Source organism: Nannospalax galili, unplaced genomic scaffold (assembly GCF_000622305.1).
Source record: "Nannospalax galili isolate Female #2095 unplaced genomic scaffold, S.galili_v1.0 scaffold488, whole genome shotgun sequence".
NCBI lineage: Eukaryota > Metazoa > Chordata > Mammalia > Rodentia > Spalacidae > Nannospalax > Nannospalax galili.
Genome location: NW_008360316.1, coordinates 6,229,135 through 6,245,696, shown reverse-complemented (window position 1 = coordinate 6,245,696; position 16,562 = coordinate 6,229,135). Strand labels below are relative to the sequence as shown.

Below are 16,562 nucleotides of genomic sequence, written 5' to 3'. Positions count from 1 at the left end.
GGGGGAGAGAGAGAGAGGAGAGAGAGAGAGAGAAGAGAGAGAGAGAGAGAGAGAGAGAGAGAGAGAGAGAGAGAGAGAGAGAAAGAAAAGAGAAGAGAAGAGAAGAGAGGAGAGAACTATCTGACTCATTCAACTGCCTTACCTGCAATAATACAGTTTGCGCTTCTTTGAGCTTGTCAGAAGATTGAAAGAGAAACTACCCTGTTCGTCCAAACTCATTAAACCAACCTTTCCCTTCAATTCTCTATTTTATAACCCAAGGTTACAGAGTCCACGTGAAAACTACTTCCCAGTTTCACTCTGAGCCTGCATCTCGGGTAGTGAGCTAGCTTCTAGGTGACCAAGAGTCTGGGGGTATGTCCTCCAGCTCTGGCACTGCATCTTTGGTGCGCTGGTCTCTCTCAAGCTCGGCTTCTTCGGTCGTCTTACCCGGGCAGTCCCGTGCTCTGCCGGGCTTTGCCCGGCCTGCCGCAGAGTGGCTCGGGCTGCAGGGCGGGCGCTAGGACCGGGCGGAGCGGGGCAGCCGCGGCCCTACCTTAAACCCGGCCCAATGCCGCCGCCTGCGCCACTCTGCGCGCCGGCGGGGGCTGCGCAGGAGGAGCGCTCCGCGGCCACGGCGCTGCGCGGCCGGCGCGGCGACACCTGTTCGCGGCAGCCCCGGCAGCACGCGAGCTCCGGGACGCGGTCCTCAGCCGCTCGCCGCTCGCCTGCTTGCAAGCCGCTGGACCTCTGCAGAGCCTCCGCAGCGTGCCGGATACTACCTTTGGACACCGAAAGTTTTTTCTTTTTGTTTTATTATTATTAATTTTTGGAGGGGGGGGATTGGAAGAGAGGGTCTGTCGCCGCCGCCAACGTGAGATTTTTTTTTTCTCCTTGAAGGATTCATGCTGATGTCTGCAGAGTCGGTTAGAGAGTAAAAACAGCGCATGCCTTCCTGGAGTCAGGATCCGTAAATTCTGACGTAGCCTGAGCATCTTAAAAATCCCTGTAATATCGCCCAAGCACTTACGTTGCTATGGTCATTCTGATCTCAAAGCAAATGGAGAAACTACGGATTTTTTTCCCTTATTACGGTCGGATGGGATGAAGACCTTCCTGCCTGCTGAGAGCTGGGGCTCCATCTGTAGAGATGCCTAGATGTGTTGATCAGTGTCAGTGTGTGAGTATAAAGTGGAGGCTTCTTAGACCATCAGTGGTTTGACCTTGAACCTGTGCCAGTGAAACAGCAGATTACTTTTATTTATGCATTGGATGGATTGAAGAAAAGAACCTCTTTTCCCCTCTCTCTCTCTGCAACTGCAGCAAGGGAGGGGAGTTGGATATACCTCGCCTAATATCTCCTGGTAGATACCATCATTATTGTTTATTCTTGTGCTCCAAAAGCCGAGTCCTCTGATGGCTCCGTTAGGTGAAGTTGGGAGCTATTTCGGTGTGCAGGACGCGGTACCGTTCGGGAACGTGCCGGTGTTGCCGGTGGACAGCCCGGTGTTGCTAAGTGACCACCTGGGTCAGTCTGAAGCAGGGGGGCTGCCCCGGGGACCCGCAGTCACGGACTTGGATCATTTGAAGGGGATTCTCAGGCGGAGGCAGCTGTACTGCAGGACTGGATTTCACTTAGAAATCTTCCCTAATGGTACCATTCAGGGGACCAGGAAAGACCACAGCCGATTCGGTAGGTATGCTTTTTAACCATTTAGTGTCCATGCGGTGACATGTTCAGACTCTAACTACCAAGAAGGCGAAGGCTAGGCGGGGATACTAGAATCTCTCTCTCTCTCTCTCTCTCTCTCTCTCTCTCTCTCTCTCCCTTCTCTGTCACGCCAGCCCAGGGAGAGAAAAAGCCTCCGGAATTGCAGATCTGCGGCTGCCACTGTTGCCACTCTACATTGAAAGCCCCCCTTAAAGGGGGGCATGGTTTATGAAAATAATCTAAATCCCTGGTTCTCTTTTGCATCAGATACACAGGAAGATCGGACTTAAGAAGTTTCTTTTGAATGGACCGATTCCACGAGTTTAAAGCTTTAATCACTAAGAACTTAAAAACGCAGTTTCCTATAGGTAGTAGGTATTTCGTGCTCAGATTAAGTTTTCCCCTTTTTCTCTAATAAGTATTCTACCTGAATTGTAAATTAAGCGTATTGTTTATTTCCCCATGCTGGTCTGAAAGCCTCTCAGGCGAAGATTGCTGACTGATTGTTCTGTGGTGAGGACTGAAGTCATATTTTAGACCCTGAGCAGCAGGGGCCGAGGCGCCCGGGGAAAATGACCTGAGAAGGGGCCGGACGCTCACTAGGGGGGCTCGATCTTCCAGCCATCGACTTCCAACCTCTGCTTTTTAATTTCCATAGCGTACAGCCTTGTCTGGGTTTCCTCAGTGCCTTTCTGGTGTGAGTGTGTGCGTCCTCGTGCAAAAGCTGCAGGCGCATTTTAAAGGGCATTCCGAGGATTTCTTGTTCTGATTAGGGTGCTTGTGACTCAGCACCGAAGGCTGCAGTCTCAGGTGGGGACTCTGCCCACTTTCATGCCTGCACACACGTGCCTGGCGGAGCACCTTCTGCCCTGCAGCGTCAAGTCAGGGAACACAGTCCTCCAGCCTGGGGTGGGGTGGGGGCAGAGTTCGTAGAACCCAGGTTTCCCTTTTACTTGAAAAAAAAAAAAATCAGGGACAGTTTGGGTACCGACTGTTGGAAGGAGTTAACTTTTGAGTGAACCCACCTGAGAACACTTAAACTAGGTCGTAAAACCAAGTCCTGTGGTGATTTTTCTTCTTCATGCTTTAATGCCAGATGTTGGATACAGTCTAAACTATATGTTTAGCTTTGAGGACTGTGGATGATGCCCGAAGGTGTGGAGAGTTAGGCCTGGATGGGGATAGTGCAGATTCCCGAGGCCCAGGGTTTCCCCCTTGGGTCGCTACTGAGGCTGGGCTCAAAGCTGAACCTAGCCAGTTTTCCTGACCGTTTCCCGTCACCTCGCTACTTAAAATTATAAGTTGTAGCATATCGCATGCAATTACTCCCTTGGAACCTAACTATCTTCCCATCACCCCAGAAGTAACCTTCGCTGCGGGTTGATGCGGAGGGAAGAGTAAACTTTACTAAAGTGCTGGTCTAGCTGGCCGCCTTAAGGGTTGCTACAGTGCCTAGCTTTCAGAGCGAGGCCGGCTGTAGGAGGCCGGAGGTGGAAGAGACTGAGGGTCCTGGCGCTGGGCGGCGGGCCTGGTGCACCGGGCAGAGGGATCCTTTCCCTCCCGCGCTCCAGGCCGGCAGGTGCGGGCTCTGCCCCCGGCCCCGCTGCGCTCTCCGCGGCCGCCCGGCCAGGTCCGAGCGGTCCTAAGCGCGCTCGGGTTCTGGATCCCTTTTCCACCCTGCTCCTGTGCGCCCCTCGGTGCAGCGCGGACTCGGGGAGGGAGGGCAGGGGTCCACACACTCTGGGCGCCTTTAGGGCATCCGACTTTTTCCCTTTTGCCCGCGTTGAGTCCCTTGGTTTTCTCTTTGTGTGTGAGTGATGGTCTGGCGGCGTTGACAGCAGTCGCCGGAGGGAGCGAGGTGGTGGTGTGAGAGGTGTGGAAATGGCTGGAGACGCGCGTCGCTGCAGGAGTCTAGGTGGCGGGGACTGAGGACAGGCTGGAGGTCGGAACTGAGCTTCGCGGTCTCATTCGGGGTCCCTCCCCCCGTTTTCTGGAGGGCGCAGAGCGGGTTTGGGAGAGTCCCTGGGCTCCGCGGGGCTGGGGAGTTGGGATGGGGCCCCGGGCTCCGCGAGGCCAGAGCCTCAGGGACAGGGGTGGGGGTGGGGGACCAAAGGCCGCAGAGGCGCCGGGGGCTGCGTGCTATTGTTAACCGCTTGTCCAGGGGAAGGGACTAGGGGCCGCGGCAGCTTTCCTGCTCCCCGGCCGCCCTGGCTTCGGAGGCTTGTGCACCCGTAGCGTGGCGAGGGCGCAGGGCTGTAGGGACGCCGCGGCGGGGCCAGGGCCACCTTCATTGTGTGAATTTCCCGGTCCCATCTCCCGAGTGCTGCACAATTGGGCCCAAGCATAGAGAGATCATGAGATGGCCCTTGTATTCGGGGTCCCTCCACGTACCCCCACCCCCGAGCCTTTTTTTTTTTTTTTTTTAAATATGCAGTAACCTTTAGGTTGAGACGTTTAACACACGCAGTCGAGCCATCAGATATAGACTGTGTGTGCCAGGAGGCGGGTAGTACACGGGTGGGAGAACTGGGGCAGGCGCGTTCAGGGGTCAGCGGACAAGGACTTGCAGGTACAGCGGCAGAACCGAGACCATCAAACAAAAAGCTACATCTCACCCCGCCTCGCTCCTAGAGGTTGGAGAAAGGTGTCGCCAAGGAAGTGACATCTCAACTCTCGGATTCTGCACAGAAAGAGAGGAGAGAGAGAGAGAGAGAGAGAGAGAGAGAGAGAGAGAGAGAGAGTTGGCAAGAGGGGAACGGAAGGAAGCCCTGACCCAGGTTGGGGACCCTGGGTGCGAGTATAGCAGGTCGGCCGGGTGTCTGCCGCGGGGGAAGGGCGCTCCAGGCGCTCGGCTGTGCCACTCACCCTCCTTTGGATGGAGCTGAGTGGGCGGTTGTGCGCAGTGGGGGCGGGGAAGGAGGGTTATTTAAGTCTTTCATCCGGTTGCAGTGAGAAGCGGGCCCCCGGGGTGACAGCACTGCCGCGGTCTCCCGCTGCTGCTGCTGCTGCTGCTGCAGGTCCCAATATTAGCAACCTCTGCAGCGTGGTGCGCTTGCCGGGCGCCTCCTAGCCCAGCCTCCCCGGCTCCGCCCGCAGGCCGCGGCGTCGGCGCTAGGACCCGGCGGCGCGGGCGGGGCGGAGGGAGCTTTCGGCCTGGGAGGGCGGAGGGGCTGCGGATCGCACCTGGCGCCGCCGCCGCCGCCGCCTCGGCCTCACCTTCCGCCTCCTCGCCGCAGTGGAGGCCTCCCTCCGCCCAGGCTCCTCCCTGGGGACTTCGTCTTCTCCCTGGGTTTCCGAGTAGCTGAAGGTGGGGTGGGTTTTACACCTTGATTAAAATAGAAGGTGCATTTTCTACCTGACACGGAACGCCAGGAGGAAGCGTGCTGGGGCAAATGATATCTGCTGCCTCCAAGCCACCGCAGGTGACTGCAGCTGCTGGCAAGCTCCGTGGTGACAGGACTGCGGCTGCGGTGCCGGAGACGTGGGGGAGGGGGGGGGGGGGAGTCTCACCATAGGCTGGCTGGGGTTTAGGTGGGACCTTGAGGGAGCTCTTTGTTTTTAGGTGGGGGGTGATGCGCAGGTGAAGAGGACCTGGGGTGTGGGTCTTGCCTCTGAGCAGTAGCCTGGGAAGCTAGTGTACTTTCACTTGGAAAGCCCTCTGGCCTTGCTAGAGGAAAGAAAATGAGCAGAATTTAACTAGGGCACTGGGCCTGTGGAAATGGAAGCAGGTCCGCCTAACCGCTTGGGGTGCTGGCCCCAGAGGTCGTTAGAATCCTAGATAGACAGCCTATCTGGGTGTCCATTTGAGGGGACAGAGCCTGCCCTACCAGAAGGAGTCAGGTGTGTCAGGTAGAGGTGGCCAGATGGGAGAGACATGTTATCATTAAAAAAAAGTTACAAAACTTACTAGCCACGTTTCGCAATAAAAATAAGTTACAGTTCTTTGTGCCATGCTTTTCAGCATCTTGGCTGCTTTTAGGCTTGCTGCAGATTCTTGAAAATTTGGTACAGTTGGATATCCCACTCAGGTGCCATTTCCTAAGGGAACTCAATTTTGCTGGAGCTGATGCAGATGGAGTTCCTGGATGGAGGCTCTGTGATGACCCATCTGGAGCCCCAGGCAGTTACTGGGCATGATCAGGACGCTCCTGAGAGAAAGGGCTCCACTACTCATTGGACTCAAAACTTTTTTGGCGACAGGGTCTTAAGTAGCTCAGGCTGGCCTCGAACTCCTGATACTCCTGCTCCCATCTCCAATTGCAGGGATTACAAGCCTGCACCACCAGGCCCAACTTAACCATTAACTTGTTACAGTCTTATGTCAGGCTTCTCTGCAAAATCTGGATCACTTCTTTTCATTCATTCTATTCTTTTGCTTTTTCCTCGACGACGCCTTCTCAGTCTCCTCCAATTCCTCTTTCTTCTTAAATAGAGAGAGTCACCAGGGGACTCTGTAGCTTAGGTTGGCCTGAAGCTCTTGGGCTCAAGTCATCCTTCTACCTCAGCCTCTGGAGTAGCTGGGACCACAGCCGACTATAACTGTGCCTGACTGGGAGAAATTTCTCTCTCTCTCCACAGCTGTTTCATATTCTCTCCCTCTCTCTCTCTCTCTCTCTCTCTCTCTCTCTCTCTCTCTCTCTCTCTCCCCCACCCCCCCCATCTACACACATAATTTTTTGGCCTTTGAGAATTCCATACATCCATACATCCATACAATTAATTTTGATGATATCCATCCCCTGTTTCACCATTCCAGTTGTTCCAAAAGCCCCCTACACAATGTCCCCAATTTCATGGCTGTTTCTTCTTTTTAATATTCCACTGAGTCTAGTTAGTGCTGCGTATATGCACCTAGTTATGGGGCCATCCACTGGAGCAGGGACAACCAACCAGTGGCCACATGCCCAAAGAAAAGTGACTCTCCCTCCTCTAGCAGCCATCAGCTGCCAACAGCTCCTCAGCTAGGGGCAGGGTGGGCCTCCTGAGCAGCCCCTTTCCATTCATGCTGGAGTGCTGACTGGTTTGATCGTGTGAGGGTAACCACAGCTGCATTGAATTAATGAGTGCAACAGCCATGCCATGTCCAAAAGACGGCAGCATTTCACAGCACTCCTCCCCAACCTCTGGCTCTCACATTCTTTCTGCCATCTCTTCCAAGATGTTGGGAGCCTTGGGACAGGGGTTCATATAGATGTCCTATTTAGGGCTGAGCACTTATAGTCACTTATTTTCAGTACTTTGACCAGTTACAAGTCTCTGCATTAACTGCTGCTCATTGCAAAAGGATGTTTCTCTGACTAAGGCTGAGAGCAGCACAGGTCTGAGTATAAACATAAATATTTATAAGGCAGTTTGACAACATGATTATTTAACAAAGTAACAGTAGTAGGTCCCCTGCCCCCAGGGCCTGTGACCTCCCCAACTATGGGCTTTTTGACTAGGTTTACAGTACCAGGCATGCATTCTTTCCTGTGGAGCAGGCCTCTCATCCAACCAGAAAGTAGTTGGTTACTCCTGTGGTAGTCATGCCACTATTGTAGGAGTGGGTTTATCTTGCCTGGCAGACTCTGTATTGTAGCATACAGGGTCTAGCTCTGGGTAAGACCATTGATATCTTTTCTCCCCCAGTGGTGTGCATAGCACCTTCTGGCACTATAAAAGCTAGCCAAGGAGGAAGTTTTCTGGTCAGTTTGAGATTGGTTTCTCTATGTCCTGAAACTAAAGTATGTGGTAATAGGGTCTTACCATCTTGTTATGGTGGGCAACCCTGGAGTACTGGGGAGCTTTGAGAGTTTGAGGGCTGTTAGGTTCAGGTGAGCAACTTCTGTCTGCTCTCCTACTTCCCATGGCTGACTTTGCAGGTGAGGCCCAGCACAGGTGTGCTCCAGGAGGCTGAGCCAACTTGGGGTTAGTGGCACGCTTTGACAGAGCTAGGGACACTTCGATCACTAGTAGTCAGTGAAGGAAGAAGGGAGTCAGTGGGAGAAGGAGGAAGCCCTGATGTTGTGCTGTTCCCAAAAATGTATGTGTGGACTAATGACTATCAACCTCATCAGCCTCCATGAGGCCTGGCATGGGTCCTCATAGGAATGGTTGGCTCTTCTCATAGGGAGAGAATAGACATGTCACTAGTCTACATGTCACTCTATTACCACTTTACCCTGTTCCTGAGCTGAGGATGGCTAGATTTATTTGTTGGCAAGACAGGCCACCATGGTGTGTACACACACACACACACACACACACACACACACACACAGTTCCAATTTTAGGCACAGTCCATTCTCTCCTTCCTCTTATTCTTCCCCTTTCTCTTCTCTTGATCATGAAACATTATAGTGTTTTTATAGAGATGCCTCCTCTTATGCTGTCACTGATCTAGTACCTTCTGTGTTGCCCATGGTGGTTGTTCAGGTTTGCATGGGTAAACAGACTAACACAAAGAGTGGACTGTCCTCATGGGAGGACAGTGGGAGGTATTTGCTTGGCACTAGCTCAGATCCAGTGAGGGCTTCGTTGACCTGGCTGAGGTTGTTGAGTTCACTGTAGACAAGGTGCTGCCAGCGATGATAAGGATTCTGGTCTGGAAGGGGTGGGGTCTGGTTACCTATCATGTTGCCAGGACTCCCTGACCTTACCACACTGATGCTCTCTGGGTGTGGTATAGGTGTTGTGACTTGTATGTTTGGATGTTCTGCATGCCCTTGGGTCATGAAGATAACCTTATAAAAATCTGGGCTGTTCTTTTGAGGTCTCTGCTTTTAAGAAGCTGCAGAGAGATAGATGATGGTTTGAGGTGATGAAATCTTTCCACTGGGGTCACTGCATAGTTTCTTCTTGCTGGAAAAGCTCCTCAGAGACTCATTTCAGGTATTTTTTTTTCCAGGAGGCCATCTTGCTTTCCCATGACTGAACAAACCCTTGGTCTTTGGATATGCCTAGTCCTCATGCATCTGCCTCCCACTTAGAACACATTGCCACCATCGTTATCTATCTTCCTTCCCATTACAATAGCCCCTTACCCCTTATTAGTCACAGCTTCATTTTTCACACTTTTAGTCAACTGTGGCCTGAAAATGTTAAATGGAATATTCCAGAAATAAACAACTCATAAGTTTTAAACACCTTTTATTATACCTTCTTGTAATGATTCTATTTTATTTTTAGTTATTGTTAACCTCTTAAGGGGCTTGATTTGTAAATTAAATTTTGTATTATTTGTATAAATGGGTATACATGTATAGGAAAAATATAATAATGTTTAGTGCTCTGTGGTTTCTGGCATCCAAGGAATGCCTTTCCATGATAAGGACTACTTAGTAATGTAAGGAGATGGCCTAGGCTATAAATCTCACTCACCCTTTTATATTCAACAAATAACATAATGCTTGGCTTATATAGTCCCTCAATAATAGTTCATTGACTGCATAAGTGAATGCATATGAATTTTGGCCATTTTGCTAATAACTAGAAAAAATTAGATAAGGATCTTAATACTTTCACTCCCAAATTATAGAGCAATAATTCTAGAACTTAAGTGTATGAAAATGGCAAGAAGTTGCAGACACAGAGAACAAAAATGTGGAGGCAAGTATGTACTATGTGTAATATTTAAGGAAGCAAGCCTTCCAGCCTGATTGATTGGGACAAGTTGTTTAACCTTCTGAAATCTCAATTGTCCATTTGCACATTGGGGGTGAAAACATTGTAATGCTTAGGGTTGTCCTAAAGATCGGACAAGAGTAGGCCTCTTATGCTTAAGCCTTCTGACTATTACACGTTCATTACTGAGGTTGCTGATACTGCTCTTGATATTCTTTAGACTGGCTAGTCAGATGATTTTGTAAAATCATGTTCTGCGTTGAACCTGACAGCGGTGGTCTTGGTTTTTAGCTCTCAGAGCTGCCTCATGTTTAGAGGAAAGAGATCATCACATGCCCTCTCAGAGGATGTGAATATCTTTTAATTTTATGATTAAACCTCTTCTCATTGACCTATTAAATTGCTCAGACCTCAGAGTGGGCAAAATGTTTCCTATATTTCATTTTATAGTGAAATTGGACATGAGCTAAGTACTTATGCTAATTTCAGGATTAGTATGGCCTTGATTAGGGTGTGCTTTTTCAGTGATTCCTGTGTAGTTGGCCTCCGATAGCGATAAAATGCCACAGTTTTGATTATTTTGAATCATAAGTGTATAATGAATTGCCGGGCATGGTGGTGCACGCCTTTAATCCCAGCACTGGGGAGGCAGAGGCAGGAGTTCAAGGCCAGCCTGGTCTACATAGTGAGTTCCAGGACAGCTGGGACTACAGGGAGACTCTGTAAAAAAAAAAAAAAAAAAAAAAAAAAAAAAAAAGAAATGGTATAATGAAATAAAATGATTGCATCAAAAAGGAAATGCATCTCATGTGAAATGAGTCTTGTGGAAATATTTCCTCATTGAGTCCATTTGCTTTGTGAAGTAGGGAAGGCTAGCCACAAACTGGTTCATTTCAGATGGATGGTCTATGAGAGTTACAGGTTACAGATTCAGACATAATCTGTAATTTCTCTATTGTTTTCATTTATGACCTTACATTCTATTACAATAAATTTTCATGTGTAGGTAGTTATTCTGTAAGCCATAAACATGAGAATCTTTGTAACATTTTATGCTTATATAAGAATTAGTAATACCCTTTTAGAAAAAAATAGTTCTTTTTTACATCACCTTGCAACTGAGTTTCCTCCTGATTTAATCCTTTACTTTATTAGATTTATGTAGCCTATGTCTCTATTTGATGGTGGCCCAGTCTATTCTGTGAGAGTTGGAAAATTAATTGGTTAAAAATCCATGTAAGTGCTTTTTTATTACTCACATGAGACTGACTTTAGCATAGTGGTACTGTAAGGTTTTTTTTTTTCCCTTCAACTTTTAGATGTAAGTATACTTTTTCAATATTTGAAGGTATTTCACAATTAAGCACTCATTACTTGGTATGCATTGAGGCAAGTTCTTCATAAAGCATAGCACTTTAATTTATAACAAAAAATGGGAACATTGCCAAGCACAAGGAGTATTCACAACATCCTGAATATATTGTGGGATAATCATCTTAAAGCAACAGTGTACTTAGGGAAGTTGAAGCTGCTGTTGTGGGGCCATAAAATTCTGGATTTATGCCCAGCTTAGGTGTTGTTATTCTTAGTGAGGTAAGCAGGGGGAAAAGGAAGTAAAGAAGATCATTATATTGATTTGATTTTGGGATATGGTATTTCATGCCAATCAGCATCTATTTTTGGAATCAGCATTTACCCCTCCAGAACATTAGGCTATTTTAATTGTTTAACTATCTCTTTGAGGTTTAGATAAGCACTGGAAAAGAATCAATACTTTGTTTAAGCAGAAATATTTGAGCTGTGTATGGGGGGGTGTTTTTTCAAATGGTGTTCAATAAAGTTAGAGAGTTGAGAGCTAGATCATTTTCCGCATAAGCCAGCGAAGGCTTTAGTAAGCACCCCATGCTATTATTTTGAGAGACATAAGACTTTTTTTTGAATAGAATTTAAAAAATTATCTGTGAGTGTTTTTTTTTTATATTTGTTTATTTCCTCTAGTTCTATAGGATGAGAAGTACACAGTCAAGATATCCGTACATAAACACTGAATTTTACATGTGTAAAATGGAATCATGCCACCTCTCTTTCAATTATACTCTTAGTTTATTAGAATATGTATGCTGGTTTCATTAGTCTTATTCAGAATGTTTATGTAGATATTATCTCAAAAATTTAAGCTGTGCTAGTTATTATGTAAGTCATGTCTTAATATGGTAATTTAGTGTCTGGCATGCTAAGGTAGAATGAAAATCAATTCTTAAGGGCACAAATCTTAAAAGAAAAGAGCTGTTTTAACTTGTGTGAAGTTTTCTGTCAGAAGCTGGGCTCAGTTTCCTCTCCAAACCCCTGGGAATGCTGTGGCTCTGGGGAGACACTCTCGGCTCTAACTCTCCTGTGACTTCTGCTCTTTATCTCACAGGCATTCTGGAATTTATCAGTATAGCAGTGGGCCTGGTCAGCATTCGTGGTGTGGACAGTGGACTCTACCTCGGCATGAATGAGAAAGGGGAGCTGTATGGATCAGTAAGTGCCAACAGACGCTTTGTCTGGGAATGCTGTGGCTCTGGGGAGACACTCTCGGCTCTAACTCTCCTGTGACTTCTGCTCTTTATCTCACAGGCATTCTGGAATTTATCAGTATAGCAGTGGGCCTGGTCAGCATTCGTGGTGTGGACAGTGGACTCTACCTCGGCATGAATGAGAAAGGGGAGCTGTATGGATCAGTAAGTGCCAACAGACGCTTTGTCTACTTCCATGTCCCCCCCCCCTTTTTTTTTTTAACTTTTTGAGAATATCGTTTCATTTTCATTAATAAACCTCAACTCTGCATCTTCACTAGACCAAATTTGCTAAGAAAAACTGCTTTGTTGCCAAAGCATTTTCATTATCAAGTAAATAAAAATTCACAAGTGTGAAAAACCCATCTTCTTGTACTGAATGGGTGTTATTTTTGAAATGAATTGAAATGATCTCCCAAGCTTTGCCAAGCATTGTAATTAAGACTAGAAATAGATGGTGCAGTGAGAGTCTAAACTCTTTCTCTAAACAACACAAGATTTTCATTATGCAGGAGAGAGGGAGTTGGAAATTATTGTCAGTCTTGTATGTGACTAAGAACATAACAGCATTGTAATTATTTCCAAGCATGAATTTCTTTTTTCTCTAGTCTCTCTTTCCATCCTTAGGTTGGAAGGTCCTTGGAGGTGATGAAGTTTTTTTTGTGTCCTGCTAGGTGTCAGGAACTGTGCTTGATGCTGGGGTGTGGCTGTGAATGACACAAAGTCCCCGATTCTGCTCTGTAGGAGGGTGGCTGACTTTACTCCCTTGTGTCTGGTTGCTTCTGGTAGCATAGGGGCAAATCACAGTGTGTGGAACACAGTAGAGATTTAATGTCTTTGCTAAACCTCTGAGTATGACTAATGGATTATTAGTTTCTATATTGAACTAAATATTTCAACAGTAAAGTTTTTGTAACAAATTTACCTTGAGCTGTCATTTTAATTATTGGTGGTCAAGTGGTCATTTAATCCAAGTTACCTGAACTATGAGAACTTTGATTAGAGCCTACAAAAAGTTGAGAATTAAAAGCAGCTCAAAGTAGGAAAAGTTCTGGCATCCTCAGCTTATAGAAACAAAAGGGAAACACTTTCTAGATACACTCCTTTACTGTCCACATCCTATTTCAAAACACACACACACACACACACACACACACACACACACGTAATGCAGAGCTTTACTAAAATATTGCAAATGGAAAAAATGATACTCTGCTAATTTGAATATAGCACATACTTAGAAGTTTTTAAAATTTAATTTGAGTGTGTAAAAGAATATGTTTCATTGTGATATTTGCAGATGTATATCATTGAACTTGGCTTGTATTTGCCCTCCCCATTACCCTCCCTTGCTTCTCCCCTTCCTGCTGGTTTCATCTCTCCCACAAGACGTCTCCTTCTGTTTCATATCATATACATATGTGCGTTTAAGAAATATTGCTAACTTTAAATTCCACATGTGATAGGAAGCACGCTCTGTTTGCCTTTGATCCTCTCATTATCCTTCCTTTCCATCTCTTCCTCCCTTTAGACCCCTTTAGCTTCATGGCACACATCATACACAGACACAGACACAGACAGACACAGACACAGACACACACCACATAGACACACAGACACATACACATCACAAATAGACACACATCACACATGGACATACACACAGACAGATATCACACACAGACACACACACACTTCACACAGATACATACACATCACATATAGACACATATCACACACAGACATACACACAGACACACATCATACACAGACACACTTCATACAGACACACACACATCACACATAGACACATATCACATACAGACATACACACAGATACACACAGACGCACAGGTACACACACACAATCTAGGTTATGCATAGGAAAGAAAAATGTGGTATTTGCCTTTCTAAATTTGGCCTATTTCGTTTAGGATGATGATTTTCAGTTCTATCCACATTTCTTCAAATGACACAATTGATTCTTCCTTATAGCTGAATAGATCTCCATTGTGTATGTGTGTTACATTTCCTTTATCCATTCATCTGTTGATGAACATTGAGGCTGGTTCCACATCTTGGCTGTTGATAACTCACATTTTTCTTAATGTCACAGGATATGATTTTTCTGCTTTGGAAAAAAAATTCAACTACAGGTTAGTTGGTTTAGGTATTTGAAGTGCTTCTTGACATTATTTAAATTTTATTTATTTTTTAATTTTTATGTGTATGAGTGTATTGCCTGCATGTATGTGAGTGCACCCGTGTTGTGCAATGCTGCAGAGGTCAAAAGAGGGCCTCGGATTCCCCTGGAACTGGAGTTAAGGACGGTTCATAGCTGCCATGTGGGTGCTGGGAATCGAACCTGGGTCCTCTGCAAGAGCAGTCAGTGCTCTCAACCACTGAGCCATCTCTCCAGCCTGAGAGAGTACATTATTTAAAAATGTTTGTTAGGCATAGAATCAAACATAGCTTTTGAAATATAGCTCTTGGCATGGGGAAATTTCTTTCCTAAGTGAGTTTTGCTGGTATTTTTAAGTACAAAGAAAGATATAAAAGATACAAGATAAAATAAACTTTTAAATAGAAAATACAAAACAATGTTCTCATTTGACACTCTTAAATTTTTCATTTTTAGATATGTGATGTGGATTTAACTAAACCAATCCCAGTCGTACTCAATACAATGTTTTGTATATGTAGAACAGAAATTCTATCTTTAATGAGCAGAGGGGACTGTAGTTTTCTTTTTTTCTTTAGTAGTATTTATATTTTGAGGCATGGTCTCACTATGTAGCCCAGGCTGGCCTTGAGCTCACGGCAATCCTTCTGCTTCAACCTCATGAGTGCTGAGATTATAGGCATGAACCACAACACTTAGGTTTATCACGGTGATCTCCAAACTTTTCTGATCACATATTCCTACCTAAAAAGGTGTTTTTTGACTATACATCCAATATATGCATATTCAATTATTTTAATTTGTATAGAAAATATAGTTTATATATAATATTATAAAACATACATCAAAGTGTTTTTGCAGGGTGTAGAGATTGACTTAACCAATGTCCAGGCTGTACCATTTGTTCCTTACTCCAAGGGATTGCCTGGTATGCCCTTCTAGAATGTTCTCTTGAATGATGACTATCTTGTCAGATGATGTGGTCACCGTAGCTCATGCTCCTGAGGTTTCTTGGTGGACAAGGAGTATACATCTGATTCTGTGTTCAACAAAGCTGCCTGCAGGACTGTACTGGGTTGAACTTTTCTCCCCATTTGGATGATTTCAGTGCTTTTGGAGTTGTCTCTCCCCCATGATAGCTGCCCCCTTGCCTGTGTGTACTCCAGTGCATGGCACAGTGCCTAGAACAGGACCAGAAGTATACTGAATGTTGAGCCAATGGAAGCCAGGGATGATGCTACAAGAAGTAGGAGCCCAAATTTACAGCTCTGTCAATCCTAGATGTCTCCTCTAGGGCTTTTTGAGCTCATATAGTAGGTGGCTAAATAGATTTGTTAGATGTGGTAGCACTTGTCTATAATCCCAGCACTCAGGAGGCCGAGGCAGGAGGATTGCTGCAAGTTTGAGGGCAGCCTGGGCTGCTCAAAAAACAAAAACAAAAACAAAACAAAAGAAAACAAAAACACCAAAAGCCAAACCCCAAACCCAAACAAGTGAAATAGTAGACCTTCCCCTGCCTTCTACATGGCCACACAGCTAGCTGACAACCCCGATTTGAATTCCAGTGAAGTGAAGGCAAATGGCTTTTTCCTTAGTGTTTTGAGAAGTATACACCTTCTCATGTGTTGAGTGTCTTCAGGTTTGGAAATTGCTCCAAAGGGAAGCGTGCTGCTAGAAACACTCTTCCACACTATAATTTCCCTGCAGAAACAGGCTTTCAGAGGCTTCCCCACCCCCAGGCCACTCCCTTCTCTACAACACTGGCAGAATTATCTTCAGCATCTACCCGAGGTCACTTCTCCACAGAGGGCCCTTCAGTGCTTGCTTGGAAGCATAACGCCACCTGCATTCTCCAGCATAGCTTCTAGCACTTTCCACAGACTGCTTTACCTGTCTGCATCATGGTGGTGTCTCTTACAGCGATTTCTCCATGTCATTTATGTCTATTTGCTGTTCTCCAAACATGACAGGCAATCTGACCTGTGCATGTGGGAAAGTTAATTCCTCCCTCTGGAGGAGGAGGAGCCTCTCTTTACTTTTCTCTACTTGATGAAACAGCACTTTTTAATTAAGATCCAATGAAAATATTATTCCTGCAAAGCTTTCTTCACATGCCTAACTAAAGTTAGCTTATTATAGTTAGTATACCTTGTGTTTTCCTCAGGACCCCAACAATGCTTTGTTTTACAATCCCATCGTTACACAGGGAACAATGCAATTTGTTGTGGTGTTCTGTAGTGGATCCAAAGTGTCTGGACCATCCTACATTTTGATTCTTTTTTTATGAAAGATACTTTATTTATTATTTTTTTATTTTTTTATGTGTATTTCCTGAATGTATGTAAGTTTACCTGTGTCATGCAGTATCCATGGGCGTCACGCTCAGGACCCCAACAATGCTTTGTTTTACAATCCCATCGTTACACAGGGAACAATGCAATTTGTTGTGGTGTTCTGTAGTGGATCCAAAGTGTCTGGACCATCCTACATTTTGATTCTTTTTTTATGAAAGATACTTTATTTATTATTT

General features: G+C 45.9%; 1 protein-coding gene across 2 annotated transcripts in view; it reads left to right on the top strand.

Annotated features, from left to right (window-relative positions):
- Positions 1–567: 567 nt before the first annotated feature.
- Fgf9 (fibroblast growth factor 9) overlaps positions 568–16,562 on the top strand; it is a 39,619-nt gene continuing 23,624 nt past the window's right edge. Inside the window, exons 1-2 of one of the 2 annotated variants that reach the window (XM_008825005.3) lie at positions 568–1,672; positions 11,712–11,815. In XM_008825005.3, the coding sequence (XP_008823227.1) occupies positions 1,396–1,672; positions 11,712–11,815 (381 nt within the window). In that variant the 5' untranslated portion in view covers positions 568–1,395. Of the gene's footprint in view, positions 1,673–11,711; positions 11,816–11,914; positions 12,016–16,562 lie in introns of those variants that run through there. The other variant, XR_606939.2, reaches the window with a different exon arrangement.